This window comes from Microtus oregoni, unplaced genomic scaffold, assembly GCF_018167655.1.
Source record: "Microtus oregoni isolate MIOR12 unplaced genomic scaffold, Mior012 000020F_ref0000438, whole genome shotgun sequence".
Classification (NCBI taxonomy): domain Eukaryota; kingdom Metazoa; phylum Chordata; class Mammalia; order Rodentia; family Cricetidae; genus Microtus; species Microtus oregoni.
Genome location: NW_024543079.1, coordinates 11,330,392 through 11,356,551, shown reverse-complemented (window position 1 = coordinate 11,356,551; position 26,160 = coordinate 11,330,392). Strand labels below are relative to the sequence as shown.

The 26,160-nt window shown below is 39.5% G+C and overlaps 1 protein-coding gene across 13 annotated transcripts in view; it reads left to right on the top strand.

The window, feature by feature from the left end:
* Ralgapb (Ral GTPase activating protein non-catalytic subunit beta) overlaps positions 1-26,160 on the top strand; it is a 92,587-nt gene that overhangs the window by 36,054 nt on the left and 30,373 nt on the right. For 4 of the 13 annotated variants that reach the window (XM_041670037.1, XM_041670029.1, XM_041670030.1 and 1 more), the window contains 11 exons: positions 1,629-1,796; positions 2,242-2,356; positions 2,991-3,138; positions 4,783-4,847; positions 5,919-6,048; positions 7,078-7,086; positions 7,737-7,870; positions 11,763-11,945; positions 14,246-14,397; positions 19,826-20,013; positions 21,790-21,917. In XM_041670037.1, coding sequence (XP_041525971.1) covers positions 1,629-1,796; positions 2,242-2,356; positions 2,991-3,138; positions 4,783-4,847; positions 5,919-6,048; positions 7,078-7,086; positions 7,737-7,870; positions 11,763-11,945; positions 14,246-14,397; positions 19,826-20,013; positions 21,790-21,917 — 1,420 coding nt within the window. The remainder of the gene's footprint in view (positions 1-1,628; positions 1,797-2,241; positions 2,357-2,990; positions 3,139-4,782; positions 4,848-5,918; positions 6,049-7,077; positions 7,087-7,736; positions 7,871-11,762; positions 11,946-14,245; positions 14,398-19,825; positions 20,014-21,789; positions 21,918-26,160) is intronic. The other 9 variants (XM_041670041.1, XM_041670038.1, XM_041670040.1 and 6 more) reach the window with 7 other exon arrangements.

Below are 26,160 nucleotides of genomic sequence, written 5' to 3'. Positions count from 1 at the left end.
TTATCATTTCCAAAACTCTGGTCTTCACCTGTGGATGGTTCTGCCATCAGTTTAGCTGTTCAGGCCAGAACCTAGGCATCTTTGGCCTCTGCTTCCTCTCTCTGAGTTGATTATTCAACTCAGCTCCTGCTTTGTAGCATTTGACTCTCTTATTTCTCTCACTATGGCACTTCAAATTTTGTTACTCTTTCTAAATTTATAATTTTTTATTCTCTTTTGCTCTTCTCCACTACTTATTCACACAGCTGCTTAAGTAAAATTACAATCAAGTAGAACATTGAGATACCTGTATTGCTAGGTGCTCAGGAAAGATTAGGTAAATTGACTCCCAGCAGAGGAATCCAAGTCTCAAGCATTAGGCACAGAAAAACATAGTGTGTACTGGCCTTAACCATGAGCTCTTATCTTTAAATCTGCTTTAAGTCAGTGAATAGATTAAAAAGATGCTAGGGATACTTAACAGAATCTAAGGTCAAGCAGTACAGCGAGGAATATAAAAAGTAAGAACCAGGGGCTGGAAAGTGTTCAGGGACCAGAGCAACTCTCCTTCCTGTGCTGCTTGTCTCCTAAAACTGCTTCATTTTTCTCTGTAGATCATTTTTGTTATACTGCAGTGTGCTTCTAAGTTCCTAGTTGTCATAGCCTTAGTCTAGAAGACTAGTGGGATCAGTAAACATCTCTGAAATAACAGGAGATTCTTGGGAAAGATCCGATCAATTAGGTGTCTGTCTCTGCTCTAGCTACATAAAGCTGTGAGAGCTGGAGAGATATCTCAAATTATATCAGTAGCAATAAGAGAGAAAGCTATGAACATGAGCTTTCTGTCTAGTTCAGAAGACTGGGTGAGAGGTCAGGAGACTAACTCAGCAGGTTTGTGAGAAGACAAATGATGTATTTAAGTTTCAGCCTTGCATTTCAAGGGCTTGTGGGATATTTATCAAGAACTGCATATTAAGTGCCTGTTTTTAGTTGAGTTCTATGCACACAAGGTAGATTGAAATGAGTTGAAACGCATCAGTGAATGAGAAGATTGTTTCCAAAGAGTTTTGCAGAGAAGAAAGAAGTGTCTAGTGATAAGAAGAGTATGGCAGTGCAGTTAAATGCTTAGTGGCTTGGTTGCTTAGTGGTGCAGTTGGGGGTGGTAGGAAAAGGACAATATATTCAGGTAGATTCCTCAAAGGACTCTTTGCACAATTTTCATGTTATGATGAATGCAGAGTTTAGTGGGCTTCCTTCCTTCCTCTCACTAACCCCTCAGAAGCAATGGAGGAAGGAAAATGGTACAAACTCACCTGTTTCCTGGGAATGTGAATGCAACAACAGTTTATTGCTTTAGAATTCAATTAATTGATTCCACCAATTAATTGATAAGTACCCAGGCATTTGTTTTGTTATTAGTACCTCTTTTGTAGGCACCTGTAATTTGATTTACAAAAATTTAAAACTTTAAAAACGTATAATAGATACAGATCTTATGATTCTGAATTGTTGAATCCTAGTAGTACCTTGAAAGTCTATAAACTAGAGTGAAGAGTGGACAAAGGCTTTTCAGATAACTATGTAGAAAATAGTAATTCTGGAAATATTTGATCAACAGCTTGTTTAAAATTTTTTTCTTGCTTTCCTAGATTTTACATGCTTTTAATTCAAGGTTTGCAGATAAATGATTATGTGTGCCATCCTGTCTTGGCCAGCGTTATTCTAAACTCCCCTCCTTTGTTCTGCTGTGACTTGAAAGGGATTGATGTTGTGGTTCCTTACTTTATTTCAGCTCTTGAAACCATTTTGCCTGACAGGTAAGCTGTCATTTTTTACTACTGTGTCAGTTGTCTAGTTTGGTACTTCTCGTGTTTGCTAATTTACTCTATTTAGTTGTTTTCACAGTCCAGTGGGACCCAGGCTACATTAAATTGAGTAAAGAGCATCTCAATCCCAGATGCCTTCAGTCTGATATGTGCACGGGCTTACTGGATTTTTTTTTGGCTTGGTCTAGATGGGTCAGAAAAAACCCAGCCTGAGATCCTACTTTTAAAATGTAGGCCTTACGGTTTCAGTCAAACTCTAGCTTAATTCAGTAATAGTGTAACATAGATGTTCTCATATATACAAGTAATAGTGTAACGTAGATGTTCTCATAAATACAATGATTGGGTTGTGGAAAAAATGGTATAGTAAATATTTGGCAGTAGGTAAAAATGCTCTTTAGCTGAAACATACTAATAACTTTTTATTTTTTGGCAGAGAACTCTCAAAATTCAAAAGCTATGTAAATCCAACAGAATTGAGAAGATCCTCCATTAATATCCTGCTTTCTTTGTTGCCCCTCCCTCATCATTTTGGCACAGTCAGATCTGAGGTAATGTTTCTTTAAATATTCCACTCCCCTCCTTTTTTTTTTCTTCATGGTGCAAGGTCTTGCTATGTAGCCCAGTTTGGTTGCAAACTTGAAATCCTTCTGTCTCAACATCCTGCCAACCATCATTAACATTTTTTATTCTATATTTTGTTTTTGTATGCTAATTTAAGTCAAATTGCACTTCTAACAAAGTGGAATGGGAGCTTTAGAAAAGTGACTTTGTAGTCCTGCATGCTCATACTGGCCTTTAATCCTAGCACTTGTAGGCAGAGGCATATGGAGCTTTGTGAGTTTGAGGCCAACCAGGGCTATACAGTGAGATCCTGTCTCAACAGTAGATAAATAAACATTTTAAAATACATGTTTCTAATGGATAAATACATATTTCTAATAGATTAATGAGGTTTTTCTAATTTAGGTATTTCTTCTTCTTTTAAAAAGTGCTAATATGCCTTGACTTACTAGTCATGTGTTTATAGGCTAATGGCATCTGATTACATGTGTCGAATGGGAGCTGGGATTAGCCTGGAATCCTGGATCATTAGCCTATTCCCCTTCTCTCTCCTCTTGCTGTTTCTAAATGGGTATCATATACAATAAGTGACGTGAAATATTTGTTTTTGTTTTTCTCCAGGTGGTTCTAGAAGGGAAGTTTAGTAATGATGACAGCTCTTCTTATGATAAACCAATAACTTTTCTGTCCCTAAAGTTGAGACTTGTGAATATACTAATCGGTGCCTTGCAAACGGAAACGGACCCTAACAACACCCAAATGATACTAGGTTTGTGTTCAGATAGTTTTTTGTTTGTTTGTTTGTTTGCTTTATTTTATTTTATTTTTGGCACATGAAACCCAGGTACGAGTGACCAAAGGTATGCTGGGGAGACAGGTGAGAGGAGCTTAAGCCTGATACAGCTCTTATTATTCTGAATCAGAAGGGATCTGGCAAGATAGCTCAGTGCTTAAAAGATGCTTGCCACCAAGTCTCACAGACCCGAGTTTGATCTCCAGGTTCCACATGGTGAGAGGAGAACCTAATTCTTTTTTTTTCCCATTTATTTATTTATTTTTAATTAAAAATTTCCACCTCCTCTCCTCCTCCCATTTCCCGAACCTAGTTCTTTTTAGCTGTTCTTTGACCTCCACACCGTACCATGGTCTGCACATAGCCCTTCTCTCCCCAAACAAATATGTAAGTAAATAAATAAATGTAGTAAACAATTAAAAAAAGATTTGAAGAGATGAGATGAGGGACAGAAAGCATTTAATTGTCTTGTCTGCGCTCCCCCTCTTCTTTGTCCTAACTTTCTTCCCTTTCTTTCTTTTTTCCTTCCAGTAGTTGGGGTGAGTACTTAGGAAGTCTGGTATGCTAGACAATGAGAAGGTAAACTTGTTTAATTTGACAAGGAGCTGAAGGAACAAGTGATAACACATTCTCACATTACTGTTGACATGGCTGTAGAAACATAAAAAAGCCAAGGAACAAAGCTGGAAGCAAGAGAAGTGGGCTATGGGAATTCTGTACTTAGGAAGTGCATGTGAATGTTACATGTTAAAAAGATATTTTAAACCAGAGAGAGAGAGGAAACAAAATAATGTTCAACATGGATGGCATTGTTAGAAATAAAAGAATGTAAATAGTTTAGTCCCGTGTGCTTTGGAGTTGGTCAGAAAATGGCTCATTGGGCTAAAAGTACTTGTCTTACAAAACTAATGACCTGAGTTTCATTCCTGGATCCTACCTTGGAAAGAGAGAATTGATTCCTGAAAGTTGTCATCTAACATCTACATACACTGTCGTTGCATGAGTTCTAATTGGTCTTTTTAATAAAAACCCAGAGCCAGATATCGGGGCAAATGCTGAAAGATCAGAGAAAGGAGCGAGCCACAGCCAGTTCTTTCCTTGCTAACTCCTGGCCCAGAAAAGGCCAACCTCATGTCTCCTCCCGCCTTATATGTTTCTCATTTTCTATCTGTCCGTACAGACCTCCAGACCTCTATGGTTAACTAGTGGCTAGCTCTGCCCTCTGATCTTCAGGCAAGCTTTGTTAGACTACAAACAAGATAACACCACATACTGTGGCATGCATATGTGTGCAACCCCCTTCCCCAAATAAAAAATAAAATCTTGGCAGGCATATCAGAATTTTGGGATTTATAAAGCATTATTTTTTAAAACAATATATTTATTCATAATCTTCAGAGAATTTCAGAAATACTTTACCAAAATTTCTCTTTTTTCTTTTCTTTTTTTAGAGGGAGGGGAGGGGAGACACAGGGTCTTGTATAGCCCAAGTGACTTCAGCTCATAGCAGCCTTCCTTCCTGCCTCAGGCTTCCGAGTGCTAGGGTTATTCTCTTATTCTGACTGAGCCATTGTAACTGTAATTGTATGCCATGTAAACTCCTTTGTTTTGCTATTGCAGGAGCAATGTTAAATATTGTTCAGGATTCTGCACTTTTAGAAGCCATTGGTTGCCAAATGGAGATGGTAAGAAGCTTACATAATCTGTCATAGAAAAAATCTGCCTCTGATTTTGTATAAACCATAGTTAGTAGTGCTGGAATTGAACCTAGGGTATGCTTGTATGTGTGTGTGCTTATATGTTTGAGTGTGTGTGTGTGTGTGTGTGTGTGTGTGTGTGTGTGAGTGAAAATGGGATATGGGTGGGTGTGAGCATGGAGGATGTCAGGTATTCTGCACAATTGCCCTTTTCCCTTGAAAGAGTGTCTTTTGATGACCATGAAGCTAAACTGGCCACCACCAAGCCCAGTGATGCTCTTGTTTCCACCCTTCCCAGTGCTGTCATTATAGGCATGTGGGTGGCTGTGACCAACTTTTTACATAGGTGCTGGAGATTTGACCTGAGGTTTTCATGCTTCTGTAGCAAGTGTTCTTACCCACTTACTCCCTTGTCCTTCCCTCCCTCTGGCATTTTTTTAAAAGTAGGTTTTGTGGATCAAACTCATGTCCTCTTGCTTGGGTGGTAAACACGTTAGTGACTGAGATCATCTCCCAGCCCCATATTGTATTTGAAGATTATATTCCTGTTCTGAGGTTTTGCTCCAGAGTCACTTAAAGTATTTTTCTTAATGACTCAAGAGGCATTAGCTAGTCAACTGTATGTAAAGGGTTCTGAGGGTGGCCCTTTGAAGAACAGCATGGGGAACCCCAGTCTGGATACCTGTAGCTATCAAACCCTGTATACCCTTTTAACAGATAACATCAGAACAACAATACCACAGTGATTCTAATCCCTTGTCTGTTTATCTATGTATCACCTTGTGCTAGTTAACCTGTTATGTTTGCATTACTGGGTATGAACCCAGGGCCTTATGTATATGAGGCAAGTGCAGTACTCCTGAACCATAGCCCCAGCTCTTAACAATTTTGTTTGTTTTGGTTTTTCAAGATCTAAAGATCTGCCTGTCTCTGCTTCCCAAGTGCTGGGTTTAAAGGCATTTACCATCAATACCTGGCTCTAACAAAGTTTTAATATAAAAAAAAAAAACCTTTTTATACTTGTGAACTGTTCATTTTGCCTCATTTTCGTTTGACTAGGGTGGTGGAGAAAACAACCTGAAGAGTCATAGTCGTACCAATAGTGGCATTAGTTCAGCAAGTGGAGGAAGCACAGAACCTACAACGCCTGACAGTGAGAGACCTGCTCAAGCTCTCCTAAGGGATTACGGTAAGCTGTGTTTAAATGGTCTGTTAGCATTTACACGTAAGCAAAACTAAAACTTTTCAAGAATCTAAAACAAAAATAAAAATTTTATGTACTTAGGTATAATTGACAGAAGATGTTTGTTTAAAAAAACTAAGGAAAAGTATTTTTATGACTTCTTGTAGCTGGTTTTGGAGTTTGTTAGCTCTTCAGATGTTTATGATGAGAGCTCAGGAGGTGTTTGGGTTTTGTACTAGGCGCTGATGGTACAGGCTCACATAAGATGTGGGCCTTGCCTCAGAGCTCTGAGAATAATGGCAGAGATGGATGGTGAGCCCCATAATCTCAGTTGAGAGAAGTGATGGAGGTTGTATTAGAGGAGACCTAGAGAGGTGTGTGTCTCCATGTTAAAACTTACCTAGCTATTCTGTCTCATTAGGTTCTTCAGTTACAAGAATAAAGAGTCATTTTCTGCCCTGCTAAATAAACACTTGCCAGGAAAACATCCTGTTCAGTGATGTCGTTTACACTGAGTAGTTATTTTATGAACTTAGTGTGAGCACTTTATGTTTTATGTACAGATGCTGATAGTGATTGAATCGTTGTTTATTCCTTGAGATTAGAATATCTAATTCCCTAGATGTGAGCTTGACTTTTAATCATCTGGAGAGTCCATGAGCCATATGCATGAGGCATGCTTTCATAATTGAATGTATGACACATTACCCGTTTGCATGTCAAATACATAGTCATTATGTAGATAGTATATTTAAATGGTTACCCCTTATGTAGATTTAGGTATTCTCCAGGTTGAACTGTTTCTTGTACTTTCTAAGACATTTTAAAATGAAAGATAATTTTGCGTTACCGCATGTGTTGTATATAAGTGTTTGAACTGATTGTTTGTTCTAGCATTTTCAGCTGGTGTTAGTGAGCTCTGCTTGTTATGTCATATCTTTTACTAAAAAAAATCCAGATTTGTGTTAGTGTCGCATGACTGTCTCTCTTTAATGATCATTCCTTTTTCTGTTGTCACTGCCCTCTTTCTGATAGGATCCACAGGTATAATGCCCCTAAAGCTTCCTTTTTAATTACAGTTTAATTTATCTTAGTTTAATTTCTTGGAATTCACTCTTTAATGAGTAATAGCTACTTTAAATTAAAATCGAAGTCCAAGTTAAAACAGTGACTTGGTCATTTAACTTTTTAAAGGTATTAAAATAGTGGTAAAGAGGTGAATGTAAATATGGGTTTGAAGAGGCATTGCATGTGGTTTTACTGGTTTAAGCCTTGTCATTGTAGGAGATGCTTTAAGGTAATTCCTAGCATCTGAGGAGGCTATCAGTTGAATTCTTGCCTCTGTAAAATTCTAAGGAAATATTTGGTTGCCTTTTCATTGTTCTTTTTGAAAATTAAATTCTACAAGTTATTTATTTAAAAATTTAAGACACTATTTTTCCTTATAAGGATGGTACTGAAATTGCCAAGTCCATAGTGTTCTTTGTCAGAGTGTGGCCCAGCCCCATATGTGCCTCATACACCATCAGTCAGGCCTGGTGCTCAGGCCGGTGGGCGGGGAGCATAGCTCTGTGTGGGTGCCCATTGTGCTCACTGTGGCTGCTGTGGTCTGTGCCTGGTGGAATGCTGTGCTTCTGTTACTAATGCTTAGTTGTTTTCCCTCCCTGTGGATGTGGCATTGGGTTATATCCTAGCTCTTAATACAGATTCAGCTGCTGGGCTCCTGATTCGCAGCATTCATCTCGTCACCCAAAGACTCAACTCCCAGTGGCGGCAAGACATGAGCATATCCCTGGCGGCTCTGGAGCTCCTCTCTGGCTTGGCAAAGGTGAGGACTGTCCCTTATTTCAGTCCAGCACACTTGCGTCATGCCTTTTTTTTTTTTTCCTGTATTTTGACATCCACCCCTTTGTGTAGGTATTTTAGGGTTGTCAGTACATGTGCATATTTTACATCCAGAATATACAAAATTGAACCTCCAAGTGAATTTTGCAAAATGAAAAATAGGTGCAAAGGATATGAATATTTCTGTTAAGGTATAGAAAACATTTTAATACTGGTGACTATTTACACATAATAGTATATTTATTGCTTTTATAAAGAACATTTATTATAAAATATTTCTGTGATTACTATTTTCTGTTATCAGTATTAAGCAAATATTGACTATATATTCAATTTTCTCTCAGTTATTTAAGTTTTGTGGAACCTTAGAAATGGGGTTCACTTGCTCTTAAACCTCAGTCTCTCTTTCTTGCTCTCTCCCTGAAATTCATGTAACATAAAACTAGCCATTTTAAAGCAAGTGATTCAGTCCTGTCAGTACATTTGCAGTGAACTGATATTTCTAAGTGTTTTTGTCATCCTGGAGGGAAATCCCTAAGCCCCAAAACAGTTGCTTTCTTGTTCACTTTCCCAGCCACCACCTCTGACAGCCATTCGTCTTCATTTTGCTTCTTTGGCTCTACCTAATCAGGACCATTCACAGAAAGGGATCAGTAGGAAAATCATGTAATGTGTGTCATTTCAAGAGTGCCTGTTTTTCTCACTTGAGAAGTAATTTTTTTGGGTCGGGCCTTTTTTATGATTGCACAGCACCATGCTGAATGTAATTATTACTCTTTGTTTGCCTGCTCATCAACTGAGAGGTATTTAGACTGTTTCCGTCTTTAGACTTTACTAGTAGAGCTGCTGTGGATGTATGGGAACATGTATTTGTTTGGAATATCAGTTTTCAGTTCACTAAGGAGTGAAATTCTTAGGGTTGTGAAAATTCTGTTTAACTTTTGAAGAGCTGCAAATAGTTTTTCCACGGCTCCCGAGTCCTTTTTCATTCCTTCCAGCAACATGCAAGGATTCCAGTTTTTTCCACATCCTCACTAGCATCTGAGTATTTTTTTATTATTGAAATGGAAAAGATTATTTTTCAAATACCACTTGGTGTTGTGAGGAGGATCAGATGAGATGAAAGTATAAAATATATTGTGGTCATGTAGTAATACTCATCACAGAGTGGTAGTGTCTGAGATGAAGTTTAGACCTTTACTTTAAAGTTGTCTTACAAATTTTGAGAGACAAAATAGACAAGAAAACTTAGTATGTTCTCAACATTACTTGGAATTTAACTGAGAAATCCCCAAATGAGGGGCTGGAGAGATGGCTCAGGTTAAGAGCACTGACTGCTCTTCCAGAGGTCCTGAGTTCAATTTCCAGTAACCACATGGTGGCTCACAACCATTTCTCATGAGATCTGGTGCCCTCTTCTGTTCTGCAGCAGACATGCAGACAGAATACTGTATATATAATTAATAGATAAATCTTAAAAAAAAAGAAATTCCCAAATGAATAGATATATGTGGAGCAGTTGCTGATTTAAACATTAGGATAGCCATTCATGAGAAATGGTGGACCACACAGAGAGCAAGGTGCTGCTCCCTATGACTGTGGTCTGCTTTTAGTTCAAGATGTGTTTAGCTTGTATGGAGCTCTGTTCTGGACCTGTGTCATCATATATAATGGGTTAATATTACCTGATTCCATAACTCTCTGTAAAGATACAATTGATTAAAACAGTCTTGTGTTAGAGCAGGATTGAATGAATAGATTAGTGGTCTATAATTGAGACTTCATGATCACGCCCGTGTGGCTGTCTGGTTTTTAACAAAGGTGCAAAGATAACTCTAAGGAGAAAGGTTAGTGTTTTTGACCAGTGCTAATGGTAGAAAACTTGGTTTCATACCTGTTTTGTATATGGTAGGTACAAAAATCAGCTAAAAATTGATTGTAAACTGAAATGTAAAAATGTATTAGTTACTTGTCTCATGCTGTGACAAAATCCCTGACGAAAGCAACTTAAGGATGGAAGGGTTTATTTTGGCTCACAGTGCAAGGGTACAGTCCATTATGGCGGGGATGTCAAGGTGGCAGGAGCTTGAAGCAGCTAGTCACGTTGAGTCTGCAGTCAGGAAGAAGAGAGCAGATGAATGCTTGTGCTCAGCTGGCTTCCTCCTTTTTATGCAGTCCAGGACCCAAACCCAGGGAATAGTGCCACTCTCCTTTAAGGTGAGTTTTCCTACCTCAATATCACTAGTTGTTAGGGAAATGAAATACTATTACATGCTCAGTAGGATGGCTAAAATTGAGGACTAGGAGAATAGCTTAGGGTAAGAGTGCTTGCTATGCAAGCATGAGGACCTAAATTCATGTCCCCAGCACCTATTTAAAAAGCTTGAAATGACCACATGGACCTCAGGTAGAAATAGATCCCAGGAGTTTTCTAGCCTGTCAGCATAGCTGAAACAGGAAACTTTAGGTTGTATGAGAGACCCCTTCTCAAGGGAATAATGTAGAAAGTGACAGAGCTGTGGGTTGAGACCCCTTTGGGGGTTGAATGACCTTTCACAGGGGTTTCCTAAGACCATTGGAAAACACACATATTTACATTACTATTTATAACCATATCAAAATTACAGTTATGAAGTAGTAGCAAAAATAATTTTATGGTTGAGGATTACCACCACATGAGGAACTGTATTAAAGGGTTGCAGCATTAGGAAGGTTGAGAACCACTGTGATAGGAAAGGCACCCAGCAGTTCTTCTGTGGCCTCTTCATACACAAGAAAGAGAGAAAGAGAAAAAGGAAGGAAGGAAGGAAGGAAGGAAGGAAGAAAGGGAAGGAGGCTAAACTTAAAAAGATTGACCATACTAAATGATGAGGATATAAGGAAACTGTGAATGAGAATGTTAACTGTAATAACCATTTTGGAAAACAGTTTGGCAGATCCTTAAAAATTTAATAAAACATGTATCTTATGACCCTCTTATTCCAGTCCCAGTATATAAGAGAACATGCATCCAGTCAATGACATGGATCTTCATAGCAACTATATTTGTAATATCCATGGGATGGAAATAACCTAGATGTCTATTAACAGGTTACTGGGTAGACAAATTGTGCTGTATTCATACACTGGAATATACTCAATAAAAAGAAGCATTACGAAAAGTAGATACATCTGGAAGTAATTAATTATGTTAAATACCTTTCCCCAAAGTAGATACTGTAGTCTGATCTATAATAATAACAGATAAGCAGTACCTCACAGAGGGGGACAAGAGGCATGGGAAAAAGCTTACAGAGGTGCATGAGGACATTTGGGGGTGATGTTTATATTCATTTTCTGATTGTAGTGATGGTTTTTTTTTAGGTTACATATTTTGTGTTTTTTTTTTTTTTTTTTTTGATTTTCGAGACAGGGTTTCTGCGTAGCTTTTGGTTCCTGTTCTGGAACTAGCTTTTCTAGACCAGGTTGTTACATATTTTGATCATGTAGCTTACTGTAATTCGTAATTGAACTGCTAAGCCATTTCACTAGACTTTGTGGAGAGCAAAAACCATCACTATGAGGTTGGGTTAGGGACTTTAAAAGCACACACATATTCCATTGCTGGCCATTCCTACACATTTTACAATATGCATAAGTGCACTCAAGAGCTTTGAGTTTTAAGGTGTAAACAACCATGTTAAAGTACTGTCTTAGGGTTTGAGAATGTCACTTTTTTTTATAGTATATCTGTAATATTCTGTTCCTGTATATAAATAATATTTTAAAACAAGGCCTCTGTGTATCACATTATCAGATAGGCTCAGTTGCAGGGCAAATGCTTGGTGTAGTGGCTCCTGACTAACTGATTTTGTTCCTTAAATGGACATGCTTAGGTGAAGGTGATGGTTGACTTGGGAGACCGGAAGCGTGCCATCAGTTCTGTGTGCAGTTACATTGTATACCAGTGCAGTCGGCCAGCTCCTCTTCACTCCCGGGATCTGCACTCCATGATAGTGGCAGCATTTCAGTGTCTCTGTGTCTGGCTGACAGAGCACCCTGATATGCTGGATGAAAAGGTGAGCTTATTCAGTCTTGAAACACAAAGTAGGAATAAAACTGTTTGTTGGGAAAATACCTTTTAAAAGAGAATATCTGAATTTAAATACAGTGTCATATACTTTGAATGTACTTGTTTGATTTCAGTAGGACACTTATCTTTTGAGCATAATTTATAAACTGTCATTGTGCTTAGATTTGTTTCCAATAATTCCACAGAAAAATTCTTTTTTTTTTTTTTTTTGGTTTTTCGAGACAGGGTTTCTCTGTAGCTTTGGTGCCAGTCCTGGAACTAGCTCTTGTAGACCAGGCTGGCCTTGGACTCCCAGAGATCCGCCTGCCTCTGCCTCTGGAAGCATGCCATCAGTTCTGTGTGTAGTTACATTGTATACCAGTGCAGTCGGCCAGTGCTGGGATTAAAGGTGTGCGCCACTACCGCCTGGCTCAGAAAAATTCTTTCTGAAAGAGAAGATCTTGCCTAATTTTTCTTTTATAAAAAATGATATTCTCATTAATTATAGTAAAAATTCAAACTGTATTTTCAACATATCATCTTCTTTTACCAAGACCTACCCTCACTTCCCACCCAATTTTGAGATTTTTTTTTTCTCATCTATTGAGTTCAGTTTGTGTTTCCTAGCTACTATTGGTAATGGGTCTGCCCTGGAGTGTGGTCAGCCTACCACTGATCCTGTCATTGAAGAAAGTTGATTCTGTCTCTCCTAGCAGCTATCATATATGATCACATATGCTTATAGTTCCCCAGCTAGTGATAATAATTTCTGCCTATTTCTACCATCTTTGTGCTGAAATTTTGGTTGAGCAAACTCAAGCCTTTTGTATGCTTTCACAGTCGCTATGGGCTCATATATGCAACTGCTGTATCTGGAAAAGTACTTTTTTTTTTAATAGGATGGAAGACTGGAGATAGCTATTAAAGCTATTTGTTTTCCTATTATCAAAGACGGGCACTTAATTGTGAAACTACAAAGCTAGGGCACAGTTTGGCTGTACAAGTTACTTTTATTGAAACATCATATTTCTCACAGATTTCTGCAATTTTAAATGGGCACAGATATCTAGTCTTTTTTTCCCCACTGTACCTTAGAGGGAAGCAGGCATAATAAGCTCAGTGACATGAGAGCTTCCCAAGATCACTGATATTTAGAAAGGAAGAGATCTTTGTAAGTAATTTTGTTGATAAAATATGAGTTATTTTCATCACAGCTTTCAAAGTTATGATGTCAAAAATTATACTAGACTTGTAGCCAAGTTTAATACAATGCTTGCTTAGCATTTTTGAAGCACTCAGCTTGATCCCTAGCACTACATTAACCAGCTGTGGTGGTGCCTATTTGTAGTTCCAGGTACTTGGCAGGTAGAAGAAGGATCAGAAGGTCAAGGTCAACTCTGGCTATGTAATGAGTTAGAGGCCAGCCTGGGCTACGTGAAACTCTGTTATACAAAACAGTTTTAAATAGAAATTATTTTAAAATGTTAGTCATTGATGTTGGGGATGATAACAACTGCCTGTAATCCTAGCACTTAAGAAGCAGAGGTCCTGGGTTCAGGGTCAGCTTGGGCTACATAGTGAGTTTGAGGTCAGCCTGAACTCCATAGTGAGATCCTGCCTCAAAAAATGAATAATTAGCCTGGCGATGGTGGCCCATGCCTTTAATCCCAGCACTCGGGAGGCAGAGGAAGGTGGATCTCTGTGAGTTCGAGACCAGCCTGGTCTACAGAGCTAGTTCCAGGACAGGCTCCAAAGCCACAAAGAAACCCTGTCTCAAAAAACCAAAAAAAAAAAAAAAAAAGAATAATTAACCTCTTTGGTATGTTTACCATCTGGGTTTGGCAGAATTTTCTTCGGAATCTATTTTACTCATTCCTTGACAATTTTGTGAGCTCTGTAATTTATAAAATTAAAACCTATCTTTAGTCTTCTTCTGAACATACAAATTTAGTTCTTTTAAGAGAAACTTAATGGAAGTATAAATTTATTTTATTATGATGCAAACATATCTGTTAAAGAGCATTAGCAACTGGAACATTACCCTAAAACATAACCATTGTTATGGTTTCCTTGTCTTCTCTTAACCAACCTGAGGTTGTGAGATGGCTCACTAGGTAAGAGTGCTTGCCCCCAAGTCTGATGACTTGATTTTGATCATTGAGTTTTATATGGTGCAAGGAGAAAGCCAGCTCTCAAAAATTGTTCTCTGCCCTTGATTTGTACACAAACACACATACACCGTCTCTTAAATAAATAAATGTGTTTGAAAAATATTTTTAAAAAATCATTGTCTTTTCCTACTTCTAGGATTGCCTTAAGGAAGTATTGGAGATTGTAGAACTGGGTATCTCAGGAAGCAAGTCCAAAAACAGTGAGCAAGAGGTCAAGTACAAAGGCGATAAGGAGCCAAACCCTGCGTCCATGAGGGTAAAGGATGCTGCAGAAGCCACTTTAACATGGTATGGAAGCAGCTGCTGAAGACTGAGCTGTAACAGACAGGGCAGCAGTGTTCTGTGCTGCTCTGTCTTCCTTGTTCAGCACGGAGTAACTCAGTCCCTGTAGGGTACTGCATCTCCAGACACAAAATGGAAAGGGAATACCCTTTTTGTATTTATTCTTAGATCAACAAGAAACCAGAAATTTGGGATCTTTGCATTTCCATAGTAACTGATAACTCAGTCAACTCATATTTGAGCTAGGAATTATCTTAGAGCTACTTCATCTCCTTTGATGGTTTAACCTAGAGAGGAGATGTGACACAGCATCAGATCTGCTACCCAGTGCTGGTCTCTTCTACATCTTTCATGTTCTATTGCAGCTAAGATTTTTTTTTAAACTCCCTGTTAAGAGCTTGGTAATAGAATCATGCAGATAAATCAGATTCAGTTACCTAATGAGTACTATCTGGTACAAAGTCTTTCAATATTGGTGGATAGTAAGTACCCCAAAAGAAGAGTTACAACTGGGAGTAGGTGAGTGAGTTATGGAACTTCATTGATGGAGACTGAGAGGATGGGTAATGTTTGAGCTGTGAGCAGCATTGCAGGCAATTAAGAATGTTTGCCACATGGAAACAAGAGGTTGTTTCTTTGAAAGAGTGGCAGAAAGAGCTGAGAAAGTCCTTTGTACTTGGTGGATGGGGGGACGGGAAAGAGGACTGGATTTGGGTGCATCTGTAGATTGAATAGTCTGCATAAGTAGAGATTGCATTGTTTCCTAGAATATGTAAAGATATGGCTCATGCAAGGAGTATGAACAAAAACCTAGGAAAACAGAACTAAAGGAAGGAAGAGTGTCAGGTTAGTAAGGGCTGGCTGGAAGATTGTGTGTAAATCAGCTCTGCCTAAGATCCTGACATCCTTTGTGAGTGCAGTGTCCTTTGGGTTATATTCAGATTAGTTGGATTTGTTTCTGTTGTTCTTGAGCTTCAGTCATAATTCTCAGTATGCTTGCTTTTGTTTAGAGCTGTGCTCTATGATAACAGCTAGACTTTGAATACATTTGTTGAGGTTTAACTAATAGCTAGAAAATTGGTGATGACAGTATGTGCTTTTGTCACACCTGGACGGGGAGCCTTAAAGTTCCACAGCATCGGGACTTGATAATGTGTCAGGAAGAGGAAGAAGGCTGAGAGATAAGCAGAGAGAATCTTTGCTCACTAAGAGTTCTTGAGTTCTTTGTGCTGCAGGAAACCTGTTCCACTTCAGCCTGTTGTCTCTGTGAGAGTATAGTTGCCGCTGGGGGCTGCCTGTGTGCCTGGGGTCTTTTTCCTTCAGCCTATAGTTGTCTGAATAGCCCGGTCTTCATTTTTTTGCTGTCTTGTCTCTATTAGCCAGTTCACCACAATGTCTTTAGTTTCCACTCCTCAGCAGTGCAGTGTTCCATCATGGTGGAGAATGTTCCCAGTCAGTTTTCTATTCTCTCACAGTTGCTGCTTTTTTGTCAGCATCACCATTGGTTGTTCTGTTTTGACTTTTTTTGAGGCAGGGTTTCACTATATTTGGCTGTCCTGGAACTCACTCTGTAGACCAGGCTGGCCTCAAACTCACAGAGATCCTTCTGCCTCTGCCTCCCAAGTGCATTTGCCACTATGCCCAGCTGCCACCATTGTTTTCAGTCCCCCAACCCCGGATTTATGTCTCTGTCATTCCTCATGAGTCCAGCAACTAAGTTGAGCAGACTTTCTTTGTAAGGTCTCTCACCGTCCCCAGAAGCCTGAGATAGTATTCTGTACTAGGTCACTTCACTTCTTGCATGATTTCTGTTTCCAGTCTAACTCTTCCTGTTTGTCTTGTACTCTGTGGCTAAACTCTTCTTCAACACTATTTCATCCTACTGCTTGAGTGGTTAAAAACCTCAAGTAGATCTCTGGTTTCCTAACATGTCTGAATTCTAGTGGAGGGTCAGGGAGGTGGCTTGATTTCTCCCACCACTGCTCCCTAACACTCCCTTGCCATAGTTGGACTACTTAAAGTGGTGAACTGGGCATGTTTATACCTGCTTATGCATCTCTCCTGTATTTCAAACATTACCTACTGTTCAATGCTCACTACTAGCTACTTGTACAAACCTTTTTATTATTCTGATTTTTGAAGGACAGTGGTTTTCATTACCTCCACACTCATTGTCTGCCTGTCTCACATAAGGTGGAGTTCCATACTGTTACAGTCATACCAAGTTTTTTTGGTACATGCCCATCTGTCTTTGATAACATAACGTTGGCATATTAAAAGTATAAATTCAGAATTTGTGCTCTTAGAAGTCATTTCAGTGGTTCTTTTGCTTAAGGCATATTTACTAAATGCTTAGCATTTAATTTGGGTTTAGAGTCTAGCCCCTAAGATTTATTTTAATTATTAAAAGCTTGATGTTCTATATCAAACTAAAATCTCTTATGTTAACTTGTTCTCATTGGTTCTTATTCAGACTTTTGGTAGTAATTCTTTCTCCAGGCAGGAGCAGTATACAAAGACAGTGTTTATGTTGCTCTGGTTCCTTTCTGCTACTGCCTTCACATGGTTTTGGTATTACATGCATTTGAGTACCTTTATCATCCTGTTACCCAGCTGTATAGCTTTGACCATGTATCTCTCACAGGAGGATCACTGAGTACAGTGTACTATATGGGATCCAAATGTCTTCAGACTCTATAGAACAGTGTGTTTCATCAACCTTTATTGGGAGACAGCAAGAAGACTTTGCTCACTGGAGAGTCACATTGAGTTAACTGGACTCTTGCCTTTTCATGTTTCCTTTTCATCTGTTGTTCTCATCCTGTGCTTATTTGCACAGTGTTGAAATTTCTTTTTGTAAATATTCCACATTATCTCTAGTCTTTTTAAAACCTAACTCTTATTCTGATATATGATATCTGCAGATTAAGTTCTAGTCTTTTATAGGTTTTTGTTTTCTTTAATTATTTTGCTTTTCCCCTCCTCCACGACAGGGTCTCACTATGCAGTTCTTTCTGGCTGTCCTAGAACTCACTGTGTAGACCAGGCTGCCCTTGAATTCTCAGAGATCCTTTTGCCTCTGCCTCCCAAGTGCTGGGATTAAATGTGTGCACTACCACACTCTGCTCTTTTTAAAAACAAAGCATGTATTCATATGTATGCATGGGCATATGGATGTCAGAGACAACTTTTGAGAATCTTTTCAAATCCATTTCATGTGAGTTCCAGGGACTCCAACTCTGCTTGTTGGAATTGATAATAATAGTCTCTGCCCACTGAGCCATCTTCCTGGTTCTTGTTTGTTTTTGAGGCAGATTCTCAACTTTTTAAAGCCCAGGCTGGCCTCAAATTCATGTCAATCCTCCTGCCTCAGCTTTCTAGGTATTAGCATACAGGCATGAACAAATATTATGAGTTTGTTTTGTGTGTTGTTGTCTGAACACTGCTTATAGAAAGCAGAGGTTGAACCTCAGAACATATCAGCAGAGACTCTCTGGAGGTTCACAACGATGTTTAAACTTTATCTACAGGTTTATTATGACACAGTCAAGTACTTGTCATAATTTCAAAAATGTTTACTCAACATTCCAGTCTAGTCACTACCAGGAAAAGAAGAATGTGATGAGGCTGGTAATGATTTCATCTAAGCTGCATAACCTCTTCCAAAGGCCTGTTTGATACATCATAGATCTTCCATGGAACATGACAAGCTCACCTGGTCTGTGGGCTTTGTGACATCTGTCTCTGTTCTGCTGGAGAAAGCCAAAGCTGTATTTTCTTAGTACTAGTCTCCTGGATGACTCCTGTTTTCCACAGTCATTAGAGTCCTAAACTTACTGAGTTCCCTCATTCCTTGAATTGTAGCAGTCATCCTAGGAGGAGTGAAAATTGCAAGGAAGACATCTGCTAGAAAACAGTGCCTTCCATCATCAGAGATCTTAGCTGAGGCCAAGGTGTCCAAGCTGAAGATTGATTGATAAATGGTGTTAAGGATTGTGGAGATGGCTCAGTGAGTAAGAGCGTTTGCTGAACAAGCCTGAGTTCCTGGGTTCAGATCTCCAGTACCCATGTGAAAAACTAGACAGGGCTGTGTGCATTCCTGTGATATCAGTGCTGAAAGGGAAGTCGGCGACAGGAAGATCACTGGGACTTATTGGCTGCCAGCCTAGTTCCATAGTTATTAAGAGACACAGTCTTAAGGGATTAAGGTAGGAAATGATAGAACAGGACTCTTCATTTCCTCCACATATACAACTCCCATGTATGCATATAACACACATGCAACACACATTCATATGTGTACACATACACAAAGGTGTTGAGTAGTTTTCTGTATGGGATGCATATGAAAGGCCACATTGATACTACATGGTAAAAATCTGTTTAAATACAGAATGCTTTTCCTTTGAGCGTCAGTGTATTATAAATGAATAATAAATGGTAATAAAAATGGAAATAATGATGGTACTTATTTCATTGCTTGTATGCAAAAATTTTTATTCCCCCTCTCTCTATGTGTACATTAAGTGTATACATACAAACGTTTCTGAATGGTAAGTCTTGATCAGTGGAACTCTGCTTGATAAAGCATTTTGTGTCATAGATTTATTTATGACAGTTTGAGATTTAACTCTTAGTGCCTCAGACTCCTTACTTGAAATGAGGATATATGTATTCCAGGATATGCAGGAAGTAGTCAGCAGGTCCTGGGATTTTTGGCCTCTTAATAATCACTTAGCTCTTTGGAGTTTTACATTTCCTTTTCTGAAAAGTGATGGGATCTGGCTGATCTTTTTATCCTTTTCTTAGCCTAAGATACTTGGCTGTCATAATCCAGAAACCTGGAGCACACAAGCAGAATTTTAAATGTATATTTAGGAGTTTCCTGATTTGGAACTGTAGTCCATCATATTCCCTGGGTAAAAGAGAGAAATTTGCTTGCAATATGGGATAAAGCAGGACTGGGCAGGCAGAAGAACAAAAGTGCTGGACAGTAGAGGCAGTTGCAACAAAATGCTCAAGCTGACTTGACCTTGAGTGTTCTTTCCAGCTGGGGGAGGGGGACTGGTACCTAGGAACCTTGCACTAACTAGTAGTTGAATGTGGTCTAGTCCTGAAAGAAGCAGTGGCCCCCAGTGAGGCGTCCATGGCTGAGGGCAATTCGTAGGTCAGTTGAAAGCTGTGGCTATTGTTACTCTGCGTCTGGGTGTGGACGTCAACACCCACAACATCTGGGAGAAGACCTTTCATTCTTGGGGTACAGATTCTACCCAGCATGTCAGGGTATTTTTTGCTGCAAAGAGTAAATCTGACCTGTGAAGAGGAAGCATAACTGTGTCCAGTTAATTCAGAGGAGCAGAAGGATATATAGATTGAAAAGGTCAAGTTAGAATTTTCTTTAGGAATTAATTGTTCTTTATTCCATTCTCCGTAGTATCATGCAGTTGCTTGGCGCGTTTCCTTCACCCAGTGGTCCTGCCTCTCCTTGTAGTCTGGTGAATGAGACCACTCTCATCAAATACTCCAGGCTGCCAACCATAAACAAGCATAGCTTCCGGTACTTTGTCTTGGATAACAGTGTCATCCTGGCAATGCTGGAGCAACCGCTTGGAAATGAGCAGAGTAAGTTGTAGCACTCTTAGCTTTCTCTACTGCTCAAACAACGTGTTCTCAGTTTTCCCAGGCAAGCACAGTCTGAATTCCAAGTAACTATTTATCAGAAAGACTTGGAGGTATAAGATAAACCACTGGAGAAACAGAGGTCAGAAAATAGAATGTGTCAATAAAGTAGAAATGTTTAAAGATTATTTATGTATGCTTGAAAAAGTGTCTCAAACTTTAATGTAAAGTTTACGTTAGAGAGATATTTTATATTTACTATATATAAAAGTCATTGTCGGTCTTTCTTTCCTTGTGAACCTTGGATCCTGCCCCTCTACTCCCTTTCCCTTCACCCATACTTGTTCTGTTTTGGTTACTACTGCCCACACAGGCTAGAAATTTGAGATAGTCATCTTTGTTTCCTCCTCCTGTCACTTCCTTACATAATTAGTCTCAATGTCTCTACTACCCCAGTGACTCTTGGATCTTTCCTCTGTATTCCTCCCAGTACATCTAAATGCAAGGCCTTATTAATTTCTTATGTTGATTTGTTGCATTTTCTTTCTACCTGGTCTGATATCCCCTTTGGCAGTTCAAAAATTTGCTTCCCCTTCCCACTTCCCTCCTTGCACCATAGTGTTCATCCTTAAGCATGTAGATGTGATCTGGTGAAAAAACTTCAGTGACTGTTTATTGACAAAACATGCACTATCCCACAGTTATGAGGCTCACAGAGGGTGCGTGATTTACTTAGGGTAACTTGAGAAGTATATAACTAGGATTCAAATTCAGGTTATCCAAACAATACTATTTTCTGTTGTTGTCCCACCACAGTAGGACTTCCTCAGTGACTAAAGACACATGCAAAGGTAAGCGGAGTCTTTGAGTCCTGTACAGCTTCTGTTGACTATAAGCAGGATGTCATAATTCTACAAGATGAGAAACCTAGCCCTGGTTGCAATAGAAGGACACTATTTCCATCGTAGCATAGTTAAGTTTAGTGACATTTGTATGAAATAGAATGGCACTATTCATCATTGGTCAACTCTGCCTTCTTTACCCCAGAGCTAAGGCTTGCCTGGCTTTCTCTCCTTGCTGCCTACTTTTCATTATTTTACCATCCTCCTACCCCTAAGTCATTTGCTGAACAGCCTGCAGAATCTTAGTGTCCCCTTTAAGCTTCCGGGTTCTCTTGCAAGGTTTTTTAGGCTTGCCTTACTCTTATTCCAAGTAACTTTACTGCACAGGTAGTCTACAAAAAAAATAAAATTAAAAAAATTAACAATTTTTATACAATTAAGATTGTTTATTGAAATAGTTAATAACAGAAGAAATGAGAGAGTTTGAACCACTTTTGATTCTCATAACTGAGACAATGAAAGGGAATAAAATGGATCCTGAACTTTGACATGTCCCTGAACTTCTGCTGGGAGGAAACAGTGTCTGCCTACAGTAGCAGGACCCTGATCTCTAAGAGCAAATGTCTGTCAACACTATAGATAGCCAGCCTGTTTTCTTTCATAAAAGTTGTCTTCAGCACTGGAAGTTTAAGAGTGTTTGCCATGATAGATACCATTTCATCAAAACATACGTGTAGAGGAATGTGAGGATGTTAGGAGAGTCAAACTAGAGTTGGTCCAGAGTGGGGTGGTAGTCATGGTGCTTAGCCATGGCTTTGCCATTTAGGAGGCACTGTGCTAGGGCTTTGATCTGAAGGGATCTGCAGGTGATAGCAGGTTGTATATTATATGGTTGTTATCTGAAGTAAAAGTTTTTTTTATATCAATTTTATTCTAGACGATTTTTTCCCCTCTGTCACTGTGCTGGTCCGGGGAATGTCGGGAAGACTTGCTTGGGCTCAGCAGCTTTGCCTTTTACCCAGAGGAGCAAAAGCAAATCAGAAGGTACATCAGAAGTTACAGTGTGTGAGTGAGTACATATATATGGGTGCATATGATTGTGCGCGTGTGTGTCCGTGTGTGATTTAAAGGCTAAATAACATTCCAACAGAAAGTCACAGGTTATATGTTTCTGATCCCTGGCAAGGTCCTCTGTCAATGAATTTACTTAAGAATCATCTTAGGAGGGCTGGAGAGATGGCTCAGAGGTTAAGAGCACTGACTGCTCTACCGGAGGTCCTGAGTTCAATTCCCAGCAACCACATGGTGGCTCATAACCATCTGTAATGAGATCTGGTGCCCTCTTCTGGTCTGCAGGCATGGAGGCTGAACACTGTGTACATAATAAATAAATATTAAAAAAAAAAAAGAATCATCTTAGGAACTTAGAATTCTGGGTCTATTGAACTTGTTACAGGTGTCTATAAAGCAAGGGTAGTTTTCAAAAGTTTTTCCAGTGATGCTGATACTCAATTAGGAATAAGGACTACTATTCTAAACAGTGGTCTGAAGTAATAAGGGCAGCGGCGGGGCTGCATCCCCAACACCCCAGCCGCCTGCCCAGCTAGCTTATGTCCCGAAATAATTACACGGACACTGTATTCTTTTAAACACTGCTTGGCCCTTTAGCCCTAGCCCTTACTGGCTAATTCTGTTATCCCGATCAACCCATCTCTAATAATTGGTGAGCACCGGTCTTACCGGGAAAGGTTCAGCATGTCTAACCTGGCGGCTTGCTTCATGGCGTGTGTCTGCCCAGGAGCTGGGAGCATGGCGTCTCTCTCAGGCGTCTTCTCCCAGGAGGAGAGCAGAGCTGTGGAGTCTCTGAGCTCACTTCCTCTTCCTCCCAGCATTTTGTTCTGTTTACTCCTCCCACCTATCCTCTAACCAATAAAATGGGCCAGGGCAGTGCCTTTATTAGCCAATTACCTTCCTCCATCATTTCCCCTTTTTCGGTTTAAACCAAAAAAAAGCTTTAACTTTCACATAGCAAAATTACATATAACAAAACAGTTATCAAGTAAAAGTTACAATAATCTTTATCATAACTAAGGAAAACTATAACTATAACCAACTATTTTTTAACTCCATCAAAGACTCCAGAAAGATACAATACTACATAAGCAAACAGGAAAAAAGCAACTTTTAAAACTCTAGAAATGATAGAGACATCTCGCTGCCTGGACAGTCACCCAAAGTTCCTCTGTACCGTTGGGGCATCCATCTTCAGCCTTCAGACCCATGGTATCCAGCAGACATTTCCATAAAGCAGGAAAATTCAAAGTCAGTTCAGTCACTATCTGTTGTGTCCTGCAGAATGTCTTGCAGACTCTTTCATGAATCAGGAACTCCGAAAGATCATCTCACCTTAGGCAAGTTCAGTAGTCCTCTCTCTGCGGGTTCTCTGTGTCCAGTTTATGCAATAGTCCAGGCAAGAGCAGTTTCTTGCCCAAATGGCTATCAAACTCCATAACGAGCCTCTTCGATGCCCATCTTCCTCTTGAAGTAGATTGGTGCTGTCAGGAGCAGAGTGTCTCATTGTCATGAAAAGTCCTATTCTGTAATCTTTGAAAGACATGAAGAATGTCTATCTAAAATATATCTACGCACATCTAGAAAATATTAACTAACATGACTACAAGCTTTACTATTATCGATGATTATCCATTAACAACCTATATTTCTTAATTATACAGTACATATTTAAATGAACTACACAATCACAATACCTTAATCAAAATCAGAAACACTTATACATATAACAAAATTGACCTTAAATCTCTATCAATAAAGCAAAATCTATACTAATGCAAATTATTCATACCTATATCATATCCCCCCTTTAAATGTAAAAGAACATTTATAAACATTATTTGGGAATATGGGCGCAGTTATTTCTCTCCAAACTGCTTCCTGCTGAATGGGGGCGTCGTTAATTAGGTCTTTCATGGTATAACCTGTGTGCTAGTTTCATCTCAGTTGGCAGTTGAGCGAAGCAATTTTCTGAAGATGTTCACTGCAACCCTTCAGGAGGGCGTGGTCCATCATACCAAATCAGAATAGAAGAAATGAACAGCATCTCATCCTCTGTGAAAACAAAATAAGAAACTCCTTTCCAAAGTATCATATCCTTAGATCCAAATTCATAATATCTATGTTGGATTAGTTCAGCAGTATTTATAAATAAATATCTTTTAGCAGCTGTTACTCCTTCCTCAGCATTCAAATAATTCAAAGAGAACATAATAGCATACAGTATCAAGATTCTCTGTCTATTTTCCATCTTTGTACAGCTTTGTTTTAACCTCTATTTTGTTTATTTTTACTTTTAACTTTTTGCTTTTTGAGATAGGTTCTCTGTATCTTTGACCTGAAGTAACTCTGTAGACCAGGCTGTCTTTGAACTCTCAGAGATCAGCCTGTCTCTGCCTCCCAGGCATTAGGGATTAAAGGTGTATGCTACTACACCTTGAACTCACAGAGATCTGTTTGCCTCTGCCTTCTAGGCACTGGGATTAAAGGCGTGTGCTACCACACACAACAACTCTCTTCCTTTTTTTTTTTTTTGTTACTTTTAAGAACTTTAAATTTTAGTCTGCATATATTTTTAACACACTTCAAACCATTTAGAAATTTTCTTTGTCTTTGAATCTCTCTTTACTGTATATCTTTTTCTGACCAAACGAGTCTTTAATTTACCAAGCAATATCAGTAGGATTAAAGGCGTGGCTTTGCCTGCTGGATCCAGCCCATTCCTTAGCTTTCCAGCCTCATGGCTGATATACAGGCTGTAGCCATGTTTACTGCAACAACTGTATGGCATTTCAAGGTCCCTGCCAGCAAGTGAGCTACAACAGACAACACTCATGTCCTCTCTTGGTAGCCGGCCCTCCTGCCTCAAACAGTCAGAGTTTGCCCTGGCAGGATGGCCCAGAAAGCCAGCATTTTTAAACGGCGCAGCTTTTTTCCTGCTAAGGCTGAAAACCGAAAAGCATGCGTTCAGCTTTTCGTCAACACCGTTTAAGTGTTTCGTGGCAGGACCTCTTAATGAGCTGCAGGCTTTGCAGCTAAAGCTGAGTCAGGAAGCCTCTCTTAGATGAGGCGCTTGCTTGCCTCTGGCAAGCAGAGTAGACCCGAGAACACAACCCGAGTCTAGTTGCCATCAAACAAATCATAGCACTTTACTCCAAATGCTCTATTCAAAAGCTCTGTTTCCCGCAGGAGCCAGACAGAGATCACAATGGCAGCACAGCCCCAGGAAGTCGCACTTTAAAATGACACAGCGTTTTTTTTTTGTTTTTTGTTTTTTTTTTTTTTGCTACTGTTGCCGAATCAGGAAATCTCTCTACAGCACGCCACCAACAAACAGCAAAAATCTGTGTTAAACTCTCTCTCCCTTATTTTTAAGTCTTCTCAGGTTTTTTAAGTGGATTTAGTCCATCACGTGGGGCGCCATCTGTAGTAATAAGGGCGGCGGGGCTTCGTCCCCAGCACCCCAGCCGCCTGCTCGGCTAGCTTATGCCCCGAAATAATTACACGGACACTGTATTCTTTTAAACACTGCTTGGCCCTTTAGCCCTAGCCCTTACTGGCTAATTCTGTTATCCCGATCAACCCATCTCTAATAATTGGTGAGCACCGGTCTTACCGGGAAAGGTTCAGCATGTCTAACCTGGCGGCTTGCTTCATGGCGTGTGTCTGCCCAGGAGCTGGGAGCATGGCGTCTCTCTCAGGCGTCTTCTCCCAGGAGGAGAGCAGAGCTGTGGAGTCTCTGAGCTCACTTCCTCTTCCTCCCAGCATTTTGTTCTGTTTACTCCTCCCACCTATCCTCTAACCAATAAAATGGGCCAGGGCAGTGCCTTTATTAGCCAATTACCTTCCTCCATCAGTGGTCCCAGGCATACTTCTATGTAGCTTCATTTTTTATTTATTTATTTACTTTTTTTTTGGATTTTTCGAGACAGGGTTTCTCCGTAGCTTTTGGTTCCTGTCCTGGAACTAGCTCTTGTAGACCAGACTGGCCTCGAACTCACTTCTATGCAGCTTTAAAAGTCAGACACATACTGCATATGGGAGACGTTTGCATAGGCCTTTGAGAGGTCTGGCATGTAGGACTTAGTTTCACATTGTTTTGTGTGATTCATTCTGTATAATTGCTAATATGCTATACAGTTTACTGCAATATTTTTTAGTATTTAAAATTAAATGGCTATTTTCTACTTGTTGGAAAGTTCAGATAAAGAAATGTTAAATCCCTTGTAGTTACTTT